The 19,980-nt window shown below is 35.1% G+C and overlaps 1 protein-coding gene across 4 annotated transcripts in view; it reads left to right on the top strand.

The window, feature by feature from the left end:
- LOC126260556 (organic cation transporter protein-like) overlaps positions 1–19,980 on the top strand; it is a 667,093-nt gene that overhangs the window by 625,914 nt on the left and 21,199 nt on the right. For all 4 annotated transcript variants that reach the window (XM_049957901.1, XM_049957915.1, XM_049957909.1 and 1 more), the window contains 4 exons: positions 6,260–6,488; positions 12,565–12,668; positions 12,755–12,909; positions 14,967–15,135. In XM_049957901.1, coding sequence (XP_049813858.1) covers positions 6,260–6,488; positions 12,565–12,668; positions 12,755–12,909; positions 14,967–15,135 — 657 coding nt within the window. The remainder of the gene's footprint in view (positions 1–6,259; positions 6,489–12,564; positions 12,669–12,754; positions 12,910–14,966; positions 15,136–19,980) is intronic.

Below are 19,980 nucleotides of genomic sequence, written 5' to 3'. Positions count from 1 at the left end.
ATTCACTCATAAAATTACATCTATTCTCGCACCACTTAATTCTGACCTGTCAAGTACCAGATATTGCATTCATCATGTGAAATATTTCTTTGGCATGGAAGAATGGCATTTTAGTGTTTTCTTTGTGTTTTCTGCCCCTCTTTGTTCTATAACAGTAATTATTGTCCTGCTATCATTGTCTTCTTTCTAGTTGACATTATGTAATCTCTTGAAATGAAATGTTCACGTGAAAAGTGTCTGTGATATTTATTACAAGTTTTAACTGCCAAGTTCTCATTCTAGCATTTTATAATGCTGTTTCCCAAAGTCCTTGGTTAATCAATTAATCTGCTTGCTCTGTCTGATTTCTACATGTTTTTAATTTTTTTAGCATCTGATGATGAAATAACCAATTGTAGAATGTTTTTGTGAAGTCCATCTCCATTCTACTCTTCTTACATGTCTTCCTGCTACATTCAACCTTGACATATTACATTTTGTCATATATTCAGCTCACATTGGAATAGCTCAGCTCATGGGTAGTAAGTTACTTGCTTTGTGTGGTGTCTGTCCACATGTGGCTCACAGAACTTCACTACATGTTGTGATGATCTCTCACTGCAGTGCAGTATATCAGCGGCTGTGTATGAAGCTGTAAAGAGTGGCATTGTACAACACCACCACTTGATTGGCGCATACTCTCTGGAGATAAACAATGGTCTTCAGTGACAGTATTGGAGCCATCATCCTTCACCCCCCAAATGATCTGGGATGTCTAGTGTCTTTCATAGGCTTTTGCTGTGCTGTCTTGCTCCTATACAATTTGCATACTGTGTGCTGTATGCGTGTAACACTGAGCTGCAATCACTGTACTCAAGGACAAATACCCATACTGACTGTTATTGACACAGGAAGTAGTTTCATACTGAAATACCGTGAACATCACATGTTTCTGGATTGACACACATAGCTCAGTTCACTTAGTGTTGTCAAGGGGCAATTTTTTAAGACATCTTTGAGAGTCCTTAAATTAAAAATGAATGCCATCAGCATCCATCCAAACCTTATAGGTGCCAAATGTTCATTCACAATATTATTCATCACAGTTGTTTTGGCAGTAACGTGCATTTTTATTGTAATGGATGGTTATCCCAGTAGTATTGAATAAAATTGAGTACCTAAGACATTTTTGTATGTAGCTAAGGCCCTATAAAAGTTGCAGAGACAAAGCATGTTGAGTTTTTATGGAATAACACAGAAAAGCTGTCCAGTGTAGTAATATATACAAAAACTGTTCACAGGAGTAGTTGAAATGACATTTATTGAGAAAAATATCAGTGTATACAATCATTGAGGTGCTGTAATTAATATTTCATTAATTTTAAATGTAATATGAGCTGACGTGATTAATAATTTTTTTCTATGAATTAAGCTGACTGAAGCGAACACCCACTGCAAAATTTTGTTGGAGCCTGTTTTTAATATTTTTTTAACTTTCAAATTTTTTTAAAACAATTCAGTTCTTCATTTCTTTACCTTTTTCTGCTTTTATGTTTCAGGTTTTTGGTTCTGATGAGCTTTATAATTTTATTTCTTGACACTCAGGTTATATAATGGTGTTCCTGCTAAAATGTATTCCAAATTTTCACAGAGAACATCTTTGGTGTAGGAGATTCAGTGATGTTTCTCATTTTTGCAAGTATATTTACAGCAGTTTATTAAAGATATTTCTGGCCACTGACATAGTAATAAGCTTTGGGGAAACCTGTCTGTGTCACTGTTGATTTTACAATGATAACATTGTGCACTGTTATAAACAGTGAAAGTCCTGTGTTTTCACAACAGAAAGTAGTATTTCTATTCTTGTTAAAAATGCTGATCTCCAACTTATAATCTCATGATTGTCAGTCATATTTCATTTCCCCAAAGGACAGAGCGTAATTCTCAAATGTACACAGAAAAATAATACATATAATTTATTCATAAAATATGGAGTACCGATCCCAAAAGAAGTCCAGTTTTAACCCCAGAAAAATCTCTCAGAAAGTCATGATGATAGTTTAAATACAGTTTGCAGTGTCTGGTGAATTAGGCAATGTAGCTGATGATGATGAGCAGTAGCAACATCAATACAAGTAACCACTCTGGTCATAACTAAAATCAGACAAAAAAGAAATAGTGATGTTAAGCTTCCTATGAAATAAATATGAAAACATTATATATTATAATTGTATTTCCATAACGCAAATGTAAAGCATATGTGGACAATGTACGGGTAATATTAGATTAAAAATCCAATAAAAATTACGAATCCAAAACACCTGTGGAAATATATGGTTATTGTGTGTGTGTGTGTGTGTGTGTGTGTTTGTGTGTGTGTGTGTGTGTGTGTGTGTGTGTGTGTCATGGTACACATATAGTGTCACATCTCATTGTGATCCTGAGTCTGTTTATTTTAGTCTTAGTCACGAAAGTCAGATTCACCTCATCAAGTGTGTCCCTATTACCATCCCAGCTTTTTTTCAAAGTTTAACATACTAAATTCTGCTTGGGCCACAAAAACTTCTTTCCTCATGCTGAGAGATCCATCAAGGCTTACATGTTTTGCATACTTTATTTTCTTATTCTTCAGTCATCTGGATTATCCAGTATAGTAAGAGAGCATCATTGTAACATAAAAGTGAACTGTAAAAGAAATGTTTAGTGTTAAATTCAAACTTTATTATGTTCTTTTTGCTGTGACTGCTAATTTCAGCCATTTTGTATGAAAATAGTCTCATGGGATTTTTCATTCAATTAAAAGTATCTGAATAAGAATTCATGATTTAGGTAACTAAGTCTGGGTAAAATAATTGGCAGTGGTAATCTGTCCATTTAGTCACTGTGAAGAAAAACGTGTAATACCCTGAAATTTACATTTTAATGCATTTTTGTAGAAAACTGTTGCCTCCAGTTACTACTCTTCAATTTTCAAGTTTAAACTGAAAAATTTCTGAGACATACTCTCCATATTTTTATAAATATTACAGCAGAAGCCATAAGTAACATTAATTGCAAGTTAGCAGGTGTTACTGGTGCAAGTAAATATAGCATCAATACAACATCAGAACTAGTCATAATATCTGGAGATATAGCTATTCTTCCCATGTTGATTCAGCTCTTCAGTTGTTGCTCTTCTAGAGTCCCAGAAAATCAGGATTCACTGCTCTCTCTCTTGCTCCCAAATTTTATTTCATTTAACATTGACCTATCTCGCATGTCTTAACTAACCATGACTTCTTTTTCATTGTTTTTACTCAACACTTGTTGTACTCTTGTGAAAGCTACGTTTCATTGGTTGGTCCATTTTGCTTTTAAGCTTTACATTGAGAAATTTCATTTCCCATATCCACTTTTGTTGGAAACTGCACTGACAGAACCTGAATGAATAAATATATTTATTCTTTTGTTCACTATGACTGATGTCCAGACTGCCTTTAAGTCCTCCATCTTAGTAATTGTTAATAGGGATGATGTTGAATATCACAGTAATTTTTCATTATAAGTTTAATTCACACATTTTATTTTCCTTATTATAGTACTGCTATGAACACTGTATGATTTTGTTAATACAATTAGTGACTGCAAATTTACAAATCAAAGAACCAGAAAATCCGATAAACATATGTAGACAAATAAAAGTATATTGACTGTAATGGAACATTAAAAATAAAATAAATTAAAAAAACACAGAAAAGGAAACTGTTAGAGATTGTCACATCATTTCGAGCTCGAGCTTTAAAAGATTTCTGTTTGCTGGGACTGTGTGTACATGTGTGCAATACAACAGTCTCAAATAGAAACGTGTACTATCAAGAGATTAAGTAGATGTACTTAGCAAAATTGCTAATCACATCAACAAACTATTGGCCATGATATGGCTCACATTTTTGAACAAAATATTCCATACTCTTGGGCTGGTAATGTACAACTTCATATTTCTGTTTTAAATAACATGGGCAACTAACCAAATGCGACTTAATCAAATTAAGGTTTTCTGTATGGAAGACATGTCATCATACACTACAATGGTCTGTCAATTTGTGAAAAAAGCTTCACTATCAATTTTTGACACAATCATGTATGAATATGTGTGTGAACTGTTTTAGGATGTTTGCTGCTCCTTGAACTGAATAAACATAAAAATTCTAAAATTGAATTGAATACTCCCTGTTGTAAGAAAAAGTTGTATTTCAGCTGCTTATTTAATCATTATTACAATTAGAAACAATGCATGACTTTGCTGCAGCTCATCAGATAGTATTACATTTATTTGTTCTTTTGTTAATAGTTTCTTAACTTTTGAAAAAGAGCAATGAATAAATGCTATCAGAATAATATTAAAGGTGATTTATTTAATACAAAGCAGTTCAATGTTCTGCATTACTTTTTTGTTTTATTTCCAGAAAAATCATTTATAGAACAGAATTTTTTTCTGTGAGAATTTCTGATTATCAATATGGAGCAAAGCACTATATCTGCATGTATATACTTCCACATTTTCAGAACTACTATCTGGGAAAACATATCACAAGAAGTTACCTGCATTACCTTTCCAGTGCCTGAAACAGTTGATATTTACTGTATGGCAGTAATTATTTAACTGGAAGTGCATACTTCATGTTGGACATATGTGGTATTTGATTTTTATTCAGCCTTGCAGCATTCCACTGGATTTCTACCCTACTATGAATAATTTAGGGTTTTGTGTTTGCAGGCTGTTATATGTGATTTTTCTTTAAAGGTTTTTATTTAACATGTTTGTTCTGTTATTTTTAATAGTGTGTGATTTCTTAATTGTACAACAGCACCCACTAACATTTACAAAGGAATGAATTATGTTATGCCCTTAATCCAGGAAAACATCAGGCTTGTTTCTGTTTATAGAAGAGAGGAATTTTGATATTTTTATGTACTACTGGTTACATTCAGCTAACTCACAGTGAAAATTGGTAAAGAAAGATGCATTTTGTTTAATTATGTTGCTCATCTGTGATGTGTGTTGTGTGTTGCATTGTCACTGTTGATTACTGCGGTCTTCTGAGTTATTCTGCTTCACAAATGTCCAAACCAATTATTGCCAAGCTGCTTTGTGTGGGGGTAACATTCGTCTCTTTATTGTGCATGCAATGGCATTTGATAGCAGGTGTCTTCATAACATTTCTAAACATACCATAATAAATGCTTTGTGTGTGCTTTCAGAGAACTTGCTTCAAAACTGTTACAAGAATACACCATTGCAATAGAAATTTATATGAGTGACTTAATTTGATTTTCTTCTCTGCATGTGACTGTTTCTCTGCAGCAGTGTTGCTTATATACATAAAAATTGTCCCTTATTAATCTAAATTGAAGTTAAGTCATTAATTCTGAGATTCAGTATGTTTTCTATAAATTGCTGTGGTTTCAGTGTTGTTCATATTTGTTCACTTTTTAATTTAATATGTAGTACATGGAAACTATTTCAGATCTGAGGCAAAAGTTTCTGGTGTCCAGCTTCCTGTTCTTTTAAGCAAAATACTTCACATTATTCCCACTGCTTTCTTAGAACTCTGTACAATGCTTTCAGAATGTCAGGCAAAGGACAACATTCAAAGTCTGTTTCTAAGTTATATTTCATTTTTCAGTCAAATTTAACTTATATTGCATACAGGTGGACATGTATAATAAAAATTTGTGTTGTAAGTGCTGAGGACAACACTATGCCTGAATGTTATGTTTTGTTTTTCTTCATCCCATGCTTGTCTAAATACAATATTTTAACATCTCTTTGTTTTAAGTATGTGTAATTTTTTTTTTCAAGGCTAATTCATACCAATATAACATATAGCTTCTGAGTATCACAGGAATGATCTAACCATAGTTAAATAAGGATTGATTTTGGTCTTCAGATGTGATGCTTTACACATAAAAATAATAAGACATACAAAATAAGTACACAAATACAGATGTTTTCAGAGGCCTCCACACTTCTTGTGTTATGTTACTGGAATATTTATGTCTTCAGTTAACAGGAATATTTTCTAGCATACTGTGAGAGGCAACTGATAATGGAACAATTAAGTATGTTAGCAATTTAAATTTTAAACCTGTTTGTCATCAACAGATTGGCTTCTTCAGACCTACAGATTACATCTTATAACTCCATCACCAATTAGCCATATGTGCTAATTATAAACATCAAATATTTTCCATAGCTTTGATAAGCATTTGTACATAAAGGGTTGTTGTTTCTATTCAGATGTCAGTTGCCTTTTGAAAATGAAACAGCTACATATCAGTTACCTCAAGGCGTAATAAACATGAGCTACCCTTGGGACAGTGAGCAACAAGCGTGGTCCTCATGCAGGAGGCTTGATGCCAACTTCAGTACGGAATATTTCAGCTCAAATATTCCTGCCAACCGCAGTGTGAGATGCGATTCCTGGGTCTACGACCACAGCATTTACAAGAGCAGCACGATTGTGGAGGTGATCGAGGAGCAAAGTCTCTCACTTTTAGACATGTATGCACAATGTCCTTTTCTTCTTCATCACATGAAGTCACTATGTTTGCCTAAATATTTTATGGGGTTTAATGCTGTTTGCAATCACAGGATAATTTGTGCATACAATGTCTAAAAGAATATAACATTCAAAAGCAATTTTATCAACTGAAAAAATTTACTTTCAAAATCTTTATATAACATTCAAAAAACAATTATATGAGCTGAAAACTTTCACTTTCAAGAATCACTATTCAGTTCAAATATTGAATTCTTTTATTTTTTTTTAAAAAAAAGACAATTGAGTATTTAATATTCCACAAATGAAGAAATTTTATAATTTCATAACTTGTCTAATGGTAATAATTTGTTTTGAAGTGCTGTGAAAACAAATATTGAGCACTGAGCAGTAAAGCTTTATGTATAATTTCAGTATAGAATTGAAAGCTTCATTTTCTTGGAAGACTAGTGTTCATATAAGCTAAACTTTGTATTGGACAGGTATAAACAAAACACTTAAAAACTGTTTTTCATTCAGTGTAAAACTATATCACATGTCAGATAGACTGGCACATTTGTTCTTGGTCTCATTTTCATTTTCGTTGTGTCATCAAACAGTTGCATAAAACTCCTGTTTGTCACTGTTGTATTGACATGTTTTCTTTGATTTTCCAACTTCTCTTTATTTCTCTTCATATTTTTTTTTTTTTTTTTTTTTTTTACAATTTTGTTTGGTTATTTATGGAAGCACAGTCCTATAAATACGTTCTTCCTACTCAGACTTCACACTTCAGAAGTACGTTTCTGAATTCATAAGCCGCTATCAGTGTCAGTCAACAGTTTCCTCTGTTCACAAAGCCATTGTAGGTTGTTGCCAATTTTCGGCAATAGGTAATGGTTTAGATAAGTCACAAATTGTTGGCAAGCCTTTGATAACTTTGGCATTGAAATTCAGGAGTGTATTTTGATAAATTTATCTTGTTTTAATCTCAGCCATAGTTGAATAATTGTGGAACATTATTCAGCAGACCCAAAAAGTCCTCCAATCATTGAATTGAGAAGGAATTGTCAACAGTAAGGATTCTATCAAATGCTTGTAGTCATTATTTGCTGTATAACTGATAAAAATACGAAAATTTGAAGAAAATGATAGATAAATTGATATTAGACACACCCTATGGAATTAATTTTTTTTAAAATTGAAAACCAGAATGATAAATAGTCCCACTGAATTCTGAACACAGTTATGTACAGTTGGCTTAGTAAAATAAAGTAGTAGTGTATCAGATGGGTCAATTGGAATGTTTCATACATGGGAGTAAATTCCACATTAGCAGACTTGACATGATTCTGTGTAACCAACCAGGTGAACATGTGGTTTTCAAAGCAAAATAGCTTATTGCTGGACTTGCTGGTTGTTATAAATTTAAGATTGCTGTTGCAATACCCATTACTGTATTGCTAATGAAAATACGAAGTGCATTATGCTTCAGAAGGTTAATAAGGAATTCAATCAATTAGACATGTTTTAAAATAATCACCTCATATGGTTCCAAGACGTTGGACTCGGACTAGATTGTCACACCAGTTACACATACAGGGTGTCTCATGAAAGATGCCTGGGAGGGGTCTGCAAGTCACATGGCACAGCCACTGGCTGCTGCTACCGCACCTGCTGACCGCCTGACTCTCGGACCCAAATCTGACGATAGATGGCTGCGCATGCACTTCTACTGAGTGAAGTGTAAACAACGTTTCCATCTGATTAACTTAAGTTTGTTTACAGCAGGTGCTCAGAATGATGTCCCTCTGTGGCAAGAGCAGTCTGACATCTCCTGAACACATTAGCAAACACTTGACGAGTTTCGGTTGCCAAAATCTGGGAAATGACTAGCCAAACCCTGTCTTCCAACTCTTCAAGTGGGTGGGGATTGCTTTCATCCACCTTGTCTTTTAACATTCCCAAAAGATAAAAACCACACGGATTTAGAGAGAGAGAGGATTTAGATCTGTAGAATGTGAGGCAGCCAGTCAACTACCTTATCATCAAAAACAGTTCATATTCCTGTCACAGAAGCATTGGCAATGTGTGGTCTTGCCTTGTCCTTCACGAAATAACCATACATCTTTTTGTTTGATGTTAGTTCTCAAAAAAAAAAAAAAAAAGAAAAGATGCAGTATATTGTTCACATACCTGTCAGAATATAATGTGTCCAATAATTTGTCTTGCATTAATTGCACACCACACTCCTGTTTTCACATCATTCAAAAGTTTTTTATGTAATTTGTGAGGATTTTTGGAGCTCCAACAATTATTGTTCTGAGAATTTACATACCATGACAAATGCAGCCATTCTTAATCAGAAAAAGAGCGTCTCAGGATCAACTTCCCCATCGTGCACAGACTGTAACAGCCAGTTGCAATAACAATGTTGAGCAGCAGTATCTGAGTTCTTTGGTTGATGTACTACCATTATTTTGTATGGTTTCAGTTTGTTTGTGCACAGCTCTGTGAGCAGATGCTCCTGACACACCAGACTGAAGTGTCAAACAGTGCACAGATTTTCTTGGACTTCTTTCTAAGGCCCCCCACACAATGTTGTCTAATTTATTTTTGGATAAAATACTAGGGTCTCTAGGCCTTCATTTATGTAATACAGATCCAGTCTCTTGAAATTTCTTCACTAATATGCATATCATCAAATCATTGGGAACATGCACACTAGGAAATTTTCGTATGAATTCAAGCTGACATTCCACATATAATTCTGTTTTTGCATAGTTCAACACAAAAAACACTCATTGATGCTTTGTGTATACCATACCAAATGTAAACTCCAGAGGAAACTGAAAACAAACCGTCAAAACACTCAGTTTCACAATATTGAAAACGTCTGTGGGTTGTTGATGTCTGACTGGGCTGAGTGACGTATGTGCAGGGAAGCCCCAGACTCAGTGCAGTTGCAATAATGACATCAAGCAACAATATTTTAAGCAATTAACCTTGACAAAAAAAACTCAAAAGAGAACTAGGCATAGTGACAAACTGCATACACAGTGGCTACAACTGGCAAATGCCCCACGTGACCCGCTGTACCCTCTTGGGTGTCTTTTGTGAGGCACCCTATACATTACCACAGTATGTAGTGATGAATAGAGGAAGGCATACACACATACAGTAAAAAATGTAGGGACTTGAAAACCATTATGAAATGTTCAAAGGGAGGACCTCAACACTGTTTGACCCAAGCACTGCCATTCAATGAACATTAATACCCTCCATGCACTATGCTGCAAGTTGTAGTACTGTAAGCAGATTTATCATGACTAGCTCCATGCTTTATGCCCACAAAGCCATGCAGAGTGGTAGAGCATCACGATTAGTGAGGAGTACCCCTTCGACTTTTGGATGGTGATCAGCAGGTCAATGTATGGAGGTAGCAAGAAGATTAACAGTTTTTTGTCACATATCATACATAACTTGACAGCCTGGTGCTATAGTATGGAGTACTATTTTGTGCCATTCTCAAGTACTGTCATTTTTCGTCACAGACACATTGAAAGTAATTGATACTACACAGCAGTCCTGCAGCCAGTAATTTGACTCTCTGTTAATGTCTGTACATTTTCTTGGTGTTGCAGATATTCTGTATTTGTCAGTCCCTGATTGAGAAAGTACAAGGTGCTATAAATTGGAAATGATCCTGCATGAAAATTGAAGCTTCATGTTATTTTAATTTGTGTTGTGAAAATTAAAAACACCATTGTTCTTAAAGAAGTTTAACTATCTGTCAAACATTATTGCTGTCCACCTTGACTATACTGGTGTAATTATTTTCATGACACAATATAATTTTAATATTCATTCATTGGTTATTTCACTAGTAAGATAATGTGGAACAGAGACAATAAATGAAGCAGCTGAAAAAATATGAGGGTTTTTAAGGCGAGATTTAAGTCATTTAAGGCTGGAATGTTGTAGTATGAAACGGAAATGAAAGTTAGAGAGTTATAGAATGTACCGTTATGAAATGAGTGGGCAGTGATTAATATTTTAAATTAATAAATATGCAATCCATCTTACTGCAGGAAACAGTCAGAACTAGCTAATGCATGTGGATGAAACAGAAATCGCAAAAAGACAGGTAAATTGGAAATGAGCACATGGAATCAATGGCTAGGAGGCCCCCAATTCGGGGAAGTTTGGCTGCCAAGTGCAAGTCTTATTTCATTTGATGCCACATTGGACAACTTGCACACTGGTGATGAGGATGAAATGATGATGAGGACAACACAACACCCAGTCCCCAAGCGGAGAAAATCTCCAACCTGGCTGGGAATCAAACCTGGGCCCACTTGCATGGGAAGCGAGCATGTTACCACCCAGCTAAGCAGGCAGACAAAAGACAGGTGAAACTATGATTCAGTAAAGTATCGCAAACCATATTGCGAGCTCCAAACAAAGAAAATTCTATTATCATGGTGGTGGTAGTCGTCGATCTGGTAAGAATAATATTTGGTTCATTCTTCAAAACAACAAGTGAAATACTGTAAAAAGTTGAGGAATATCAGCACTTTGAAGCAAAGCACAACTTTTAATCCTCCAAGTCTATCATTCCAAGTTTAAATGAAAATATAACTACAATAACACACAGTTCACTGAAGAAGGGAAGGTAAACAAAACTGTGAAGAAAGGGAAAGGACAACTCTCAAGCAGAAATAACCAAATTATTGCAACAGAATATTGGCCATTGATGGAAAAAAGATGGCTTACAGATCAAATCAACTGAAATTGTTGATTACCAGAATAGAAGAATGATGATCATTCAATTGATGCACCACACAGGAAATATCAGGCAAACTTTGAATAACAGATAGTATATGTTCCAAAGTCAAAGAAAGCATTTCAGCACATACTGAAGTATTTCGTCAGTAAGCATGAGAAGGTATGATCATTTCCATGTAGCACCCATATTTTATTTGAAATGTTGTGAATTTTTTATTTTTCCATCCAACAAAGACAAGTACTTGCAAGATGCAAGAGAGGAAATTGAATTAAATTTACTATTTCTACTAATTTGTAAAAAAAGGATTCCAGGAACCACAGACATGACTTCAGAAAATTCGACGTTTTAAACTGAAGCTGTTGACTCTCATGCTGTCTCTGATAAATAGTTCTAGATAATTTGCAGACCTGACTTGGAAGATAGAGGCTAGTGGGATGGCACAGTGCTCAAGGCACTGGACTCACGTTTCAGAGGAGCAGAGCTAATGGCCATACAGATGGTTTCTTATAATCAATTAAGAAAAATTCTGGGATGATTCCTTTGAAAAAGATGCAGCTGATTTCATGCCCCATCCTTACCCAACTTCAATAAGTACTCTGTCTCTAATGATCTCCTCATTGATGAGACATTAAACATCAATGTTCCATCTTTCCTTTGAAGAGTATGTTAAATACAAGAAATTAGGGCTTGGATTTGATTTCTTGCCAATGTTATGTGAGGCCATTATCATTTCACCTGCAACACATTTCTCATTGAATTAATTCCATTATTACACACAAATCAATCATTTGTGTGTGTCTCTGTGTGTGTGTGTGTGTGTGTGTGTAGTTGGGTCAAGTACAGTTCAGAATTTGCAGCAGCTGTCTGGATCAAATCATCTCAGATTTTCCATCACTCATAATTTTCAATTATCTTCACTGTATTTGACATCTGCAGAACAGTCATTGAATGAATAGTTGTCATTTTCATATAATGTGAGGTGTTGTTTGATGTTTTTTCTCATATTCCAATCAGTTCTTGTTCAAATAACATGAAAAGTCCTTATACAAACAAGAGTTGATCACATTACTCTTAAATAAGAAGTGTTTCTAAATGGACAAAGATTTCTGTCAAAGAACTTTATAACTAAGTTCAGATTAGTTCAAAAAAACTTCAGACATAATGTCTGGAATTGCCTTTGATATTTTTTGCTCAATATACAACTGAATTTTGTTAAGGTCCTGTGGTGTAATTATGAAGGATGGTATCTGACATAAATGTTTTCTTGCTTTTCAGTGGGACTTAGTATGTGACAGTGCCTGGCTACGTGCCACAGCAGACTCAATGTTTATGCTTGGTGACATGATAGGCTCGTTTGGATTTGGTTTTCTTTCTGATAGGTAAGAAACATCTCGCTAATGAATGTAGATGTAACTTCATGAAGGATAGTGATGTTAATGCCACTTAATTGCATTTTTTGTTTCAGATATGGACGAAAACCGATATTTGTTATTGCTTTGGTGCTACAGATTCTTGGTGGAATACTGGTATCTGTTTCACCACAGTATATTTTCTTCATGATATTCAGACTGGTTGTTGGCATGACTGCTTCAGGAGTTTTCTTAATTGGCTATGTTATTGGTATGTACCATTCATAAGAAGAGACTACAATTTTTTTCTGTCTCTGAAAACTAAGTGTGCCCTAGTTTTTGGGAAAAATGTTCCATGAAGATTCATGAATAACTACAAATAGAATTCAATATGATGATGGACATTCCTGAGTGGAAAACAAATAATAGAAGAAATAAGAGTAACAACTCATCACATAGTTCAATAAGCACATAAAATCTTGCTTATGCAAATGTTGATCCCTCAAGATTTTTATAATAAATTAAATGGTTTCCTCCTTCCATTGTTTATATTTCAGCAAGAGAACTCATTATTTATGAGCAGTATCAAAGAGAGGTCGACAGCATGCAAATTTTATAATATTAAGTAAGAAATAAAATTCAAAAAAGTTGAGAGGATGGTCAGTGAATAGCAAACTCTCAATGGATTTTGATAAACCCTTACATCTATGAAGATTACTGGGTCATTTAAACATAAGTGTGCAAGATTTTTACATATTTGAAACACTGACAAAATAGTTTACAGTTGAACATTCAGATGCCTGCGTCCAACAGGTAAAATTTAATGGCAAGCAACCGCTTTGCCATCATTAGGTACGCTGATGAACTGACCACTTATGACCTGGTGCAGTGTGCTTTTCTCTCTTCCCCCCTTCCCATGCCTCCTCCCACCCCTCCCAACTTGTCACTCACATGACCAGGGAGCGTGCTGTAAACATCTGCGCTTTTGAATTTGCTGTTGCTCCACCTGCCCACAATGTCAGTTCATTATCTTCTTCGTCTTTTTAACCAGGTTAAGTGCAGTTTCCAGGCCTTGCTAAGGATGTTAGTGCTGTCAAGATTGATTAGCAGTTCCCATACTTGAATCTCAATAAATTTCTTTAATGAACTGTCCCAGACATTATATGTGTGTCAGAACTGTTGTATTGTTGTAATCCATTCCATGTAATTCTGAAATTCTGTAAGGCAATGTTCCACAACTATCAACTTGTTAGGAGGCTGCAGTTTTGTGTGCTGTAGTTGTTGTCAGCAACAACCGTTACCAGTGTGCACTGTCTGATCTGCTTATGTCATACGTTATTGGCAGAGGATCTGATAGACACCGGACTTCTGTAATGTGAGGTCATCCAGTGCCCATGTTTTTAACTGGTGGATGGAGCACAGTCTTCATTTCCCATTTTGAATGAATTCATCCTATCTTTCTGAATAGTGTGCCAAAAAATGGAATGAATGGCAATGACTGCATTCTCTTGAGGTTTATCTTTTGTTTCTGCTAGTTCTAGTCAGAGTAGGACACATTGCACTCCAAATCTGCCACTGCGTGTATCCATTCTTCCAGAAAACAGATCTCAGACATTGGTTGAGACTCTCATTGTTGGAGAGTGCATGAACCCAATGCAGCAATGTTTTTAGCACACTATTCCTCTGCACTAGGTGATGTCGCCTGCCAGCGCGTAACTTTAGAATTCTGACAAAAATTCCAAATCTGGCATAAAGGGTCCACTAATTCTAATCTTCAACAATAAATGAAGTCTTCCAGAATAAAATTACTAACTAGAGGCTCGAAATATAAAATCAAAGATAATGGAATGGTATTACAATGAAAGTATTTTAAATGATATACTGAGATTTGTCATAATATATTTATTTGCGTAAGTAAAGGGTTAATTCTTTGTCAGAATCATATATTGCTACCTTTGCAGGAAAAAGGAAGAGAAAAATGTAGCTATGATAGCAATATTCCTTTTGATATAACTTTTTATGCCTGTATACACAAAAAGAAAAAGGACAGAGACTCAGAAACATTAAGTGAATGTAATAATACAGCTTTTTTTACACACATAAGAATGGACCCAAACTAAAATAAGATCCACAATTTGTCTGTCGAGTTGAAATTAATTTAATTTCATTAAGTAAGAGGTTTTATTTATAGAAGGAAATACAGGATTTGTTAAATTTTGTGTATGTCTGGTATTGTATCTTTATTCATAATTCCTTCTGTGCTGTCAGTTTTAGTACTAATAAAAATGTTATTAATATCAAGAAACTGTAGTATTTTTCACATTGCAGCAATGGAAATGGTTGGACCATCTAGGCGGCTTTTTGCTGGTGTGGCATGTCAGTTTTTCTTCACGTTTGGATATGTACTGACAGCTTTGTTAGCTTACCTCATACCAGATTGGAGAATGTTGCAATTAGCATTCACACTGCCATCTGTATTCTTTCTGTCCTACTGGTGGTAAGTGGATTTTGACACTTTACATAATTGGTTTTCTCTTGCACTAGCATACTAAATTAAATAAATGGAAGCTGCAGTGACTCCGTACCCTAAGGGTCTCTGGATAATAAAAATACAGGGTGTTCAGAAAGCTGCTGTGTAGTTACGTCATATACTGGAAATGATGTCAACAGGTGGCTCAGCAATCTTGAACACACTTAATGTTATTCAAAAACAGTTTCTGCAGATCTGATTGTGACATGCTTCTCATATATGCAATTATTTCAGTTTTTAGCCACAAAGCATGCATATGTGACTGCAACACACTACAATTTCTGCTGCTCTCCAAAGAAGAAACTGTGGAGTACAATGGGGCAATTGTGGGGGCTATAGAAGAGATGCATAGTGTTGTTAGCTGTGTGTACAGTAGTGCCATCTTATTGAAACCACAAGTAGCTGATTTCATCTTTCTTTAACTGGCCAATGAACTTGTGGAGCTTTAAACAATAGTGTTCATGGTTCCTTCAAAAAATAAAGGTCCAATAGCGTGCTATCTGTATATTACAGTTTTCTGGTAATCGCAATGGCATTTGAAGCACCGTATGAGGATTCTCCATTGGCTAAAATCGTGTGTTAACATGACCAGAGAGGTGGAACCACGCCTCATCTTTACAGAAGGTGGTAATCCTTTCAATTAAAGACATTTGTAAACCATTTGCAGTAACAGATTCACTCTTCATGATCTGCACCTTTCATTTATTGCACAGCTGTCATTTTATATGGGCGTTTAGTTTAGGTGATCTTCCAGTTCATTTGATATCTAATACTGAGATTCTCTCTCCAAATTTCTCAGTAAGTCAATGAACCACATTACAATGAGGGACAGCTGTTTCTCGTAATTTTTTAGCAAATGCCTCCTTTATTTATCACCTTTTCAAAATCTGTGCTCAACAAGAAAAATATGTTCCTCAGTTGAAAGCACCATAATTTAAAAACAAATTGAACATCAAAGCAGTACACATCACATTTAATAGCTTTCATCAAATGAACCATACACTTAAATGTTACACAACAGCAGAACAAATTTAAAAAAAATCCAACATAATCCACATTCATAGTCCAGTACACAGCAACTTTCTGAATGCACTATGTAAGAAGATGAAAATTAGCTGTTGCTACTAGTTTTATGCGTTAATGAAGAGAAAAGAATTGTATGCCTAATTTTTTCTCTGCTTAAAGAATTCTAATTTTTGAAATTTGTTATCTTCTTTTGTCTCTCCTTTTATAATGTGTATCATGTAATGTTTATTTGGTTACCAATGTAAGTAAGCAAGAATCTTCGTGATGGATTAAAACCATATGCCAAATCAAGATTCAAACTTAGATACTGCCTTATTTTTAGCACCATTTGTACTGCCTCAGCTGTCTAGGTATGCAGCAGCATACAGGCCATAATTCAAATCTGCCAGTACCACTCTTCTGGTTTTAAAACTTCATAAAAACACTATTGCATAGATAATTGCATAAATAGATTGCATTATAATTCCCCAGTAAAGAACATGTCAGAGAACAACTTAGCCACATCTTAGTGGCTGTTCTCAGACTAAATTTTTTGCACCAACATGAAAGGTAAACCATTAAGTATCTACTACAAATAATTTTGTTGATAAAATTAGCTCATCGCTAGACATCTCACTGCATGCCACAGGAATTTTTTGTGACTTATCAAAGGCCTTTGATAGTGTGAATCATTCCTTGTTACTCTGTAAACTGCAAAAGTATGGATTAGGGACACAGTATTAGATGGTTTCAGTCCTATCTAACTAAACAAAGACAAAGATTGGTTATAACATCAGAGAAAGGAACAAATACTTCAAAACGGAAAACGGTTTCACATGGAGTACCCCAAGGTTCTGTCTTAGGTCCCATTCTGTTTTTGTTTTACACAAATGATCTGCCACTTAATATTGAGTGTCTATCAGTTTTATTTGCAGATGACACATCTTTAATTATTGAACGTAACAGTACTGATCAAATTCCACAAACTGTATCACATACTTTAGAAAAATTAGAGACCTGGTTTGATTTAAACAAGTTAAAATTAAACGTGGAAAAGACTCAGTTAATGCAGTTTAAAAGAAAGCAAACAAAATTAAATTATATTCTGGTCAGTCACAGAAACCAGGATTTGCAGGAAGGTAGCTGTGTGAAATTCCTAGGAATGCAACTAGATAAAAATCTATCATGGGGATCACAGATACAGTACCTTGCAAATAAATTAAATAGCCTAGCATTTGCAATGAGGATATTGTTCATGCTACCAGTATGGGCATAAGAAAGGTAGTATATCACAGCTACTTTGAGCCAGTAATAAGGTATGGAATTATATTTTGGGGTAACTCAAACCATATGTATCAAATACTAAAACTTCAGAAAACCATCATTAGAAATATGCACAATGTAGGGCAAAGAAAATCATGTCACCCACTCCTAAAAAAATCTAAGTATATTAAATGTTCCCTCACTATACAGATATGAGCTGATTATCATTTTACACAGTAACCCTGTTTTATTCATAGCAAATCATTTTCAATATGATTACATCACCAGAAATCAATCAAAATAATTTTATGCTCCCCACCCACCATTTAAAACTTTATGCTCAAACTCCACATTATATGGGTATGAAAATTTATTACACAGTGAAAGGAAGAGAATTGGTCAGCATAAATTTAGAAACACTGAAAAGTCCTTACATGAGAAACTAGTGCAGAAATGTTACTATTCAGTCGAAGAATTCATAAACGACAACCTGAAAATTTGAGCAGGAGGGAGAAAGTGCTTAGGACTGCTAATCTTTAAAAGTTTGTTACTTTTGAAGAAAAATTATTAAGTGCTTAATTAAGTAATTATTCAGTACTATATGTTACATTACTGGTATTATTAGGAAAATTGTAAACCAGTTTTTGTGTTTCGATGAGTCTCCTCTACATTAAGTCAATGGTTTAAAATGGTATGTTATGTTGTTGTTGTTGTTGTTGTTGTGGTCTTCAGCCCTGAGACTGATTTGATGCAGCTCTCCATGCTACTCTATCCTGTGCAAGCTTCATCATCTCCCAGTACCTACTGCAACCTACATCCTTCTGAATCTGTTTAGTGTATTCATCTCTTGGTCTCCCTCTATGATTTTTACCCTCCACACTGCCCTCCAATACTAAACTGGTTATCCCTTGATGCCTCAGAATATGTCCTACCAACCGATCCCTTATTCTAGTCAAGTTGTGCCACAAGCTCCTCTTCTCCCTGATTCTATTCAATACCTCCTCATTAGTTATGTGATCTACTCATCTAATCTTCAGCATTGTTCTGTAGCACCACATTTCAAAAGCTTGTATTCTCTTCTTGTCCAAACTATTTATCGTCCCTGTTTCACTTCCATACATGGCTACACTCCATACAAATACTTTCAGAAATGACTTCCTTACACTTAAATCTATACTCGATGTTAACAAATTTCCCTTCCTCAGAAATTCTTTCCTTGCCATTGCCAGTCTACATTTTATACCCTCTCTACTTCGACCATCATCAGTTATTTTGCTCCCCAAATAGCAAAACTCCTTTACTACTTTAAGTGTCTCATTTCCTAATCTAATTCCCCCAGCATCACCCGACTTAATTCGACTACATTCCATTATCCTCGTTTTGCTTTTGTTGATGTTCATCTTATATCCTCCTTTCAAGACCCTGTCCATTCCGTTCAACTGCTCTTCCAAGTCCTTTGCTGTCTCTGACAGAATTACAATGTCATCGGCAAACCTCAAAGTTTTTATTTCTTCTCCATAGATCCCATTTTTGAGACGTTTGTATTCCTTTTTGCCTGCTTCATTTACTGTGTTTTTATATTTTCTCCTTTCATCAATTAAATTCAATATTTCTTCTGTTACCCAAGGAGTTCTACTAGCCCTCATCTTTTTACCTACTTGATCCTCTGCTGCCTTCACTACTTCATCCTTCAAAGCTACCCATTCTTCTTCTACTGTATTTCTTTCCCCCATTCTTGTCAATTATTCCCTTATTCTCTCCCTGAAACTCTGTGCAACCTCTGGTTCTTTCAGTTTATCTAGGTCCCATCTCCTTAAATTCCCATCTTTTTGCAGTTTTTTGAGTTTTAATCTATAGTTCATAACCAATAGATGGTGGTCAGAGTCCACATCTGCCCCTGGAAATGTCTTACAATTTAAAACCTAGTTCCTAAATCTCTGTCTTACCATTATATAATCTATCTGAAACCTGTCAGTATCTCCAGGCCTCTTCCATGTATACAACCTTCTTTCATGATTCTTGAACCAAGTGTTAGCTATGATTAAGTTGTGCTCTGTGCAAAATTCTACCAGCCGGCTTCCTCTTTCGTTTCTTACCCCCAATCCATATTCACCTACTATGTTTCCTTCTCTCTCTTTTCCTACTGATGAATTCCAGTCATCCATGACTATTAAATTTTTGTCTCGCTTCACGATCTGAATAATTTATTTTATTTCATCATACATTTCTTCAATTTCTTCGTCATCTGCAGAGCCAGTTATAAGATAATAAACTACTATTCTATTCTATGTCCTGAGAGAATAAAGCTTTACGCCAGAGTGGTACTTTTATCTTGTCCTTAGTATTTCACTTACACCACTAACATCAGTAGTATCTTTTGTAGAGTTTAGACGGTAGGAAGAGGTAGATTAATGCTATGAGATGGATTTTATATTTGCCTGGGTAGCAGATTTCATTGGATCCTTAGAACATGTATTCAATATACAGGTGGGATCCCAGGTAGGTTGGTTGTAGTAATGACACTTGAGCAAACTGCGAAATAAG

This window comes from Schistocerca nitens, chromosome 1 (assembly GCF_023898315.1).
Source record: "Schistocerca nitens isolate TAMUIC-IGC-003100 chromosome 1, iqSchNite1.1, whole genome shotgun sequence".
In the NCBI taxonomy this organism is placed as follows: Eukaryota; Metazoa; Arthropoda; class Insecta; order Orthoptera; family Acrididae; genus Schistocerca; species Schistocerca nitens.
The sequence above is the reverse complement of the archived record's forward strand: the minus strand, read 5'-3'. Positions and strand labels throughout refer to the sequence as shown.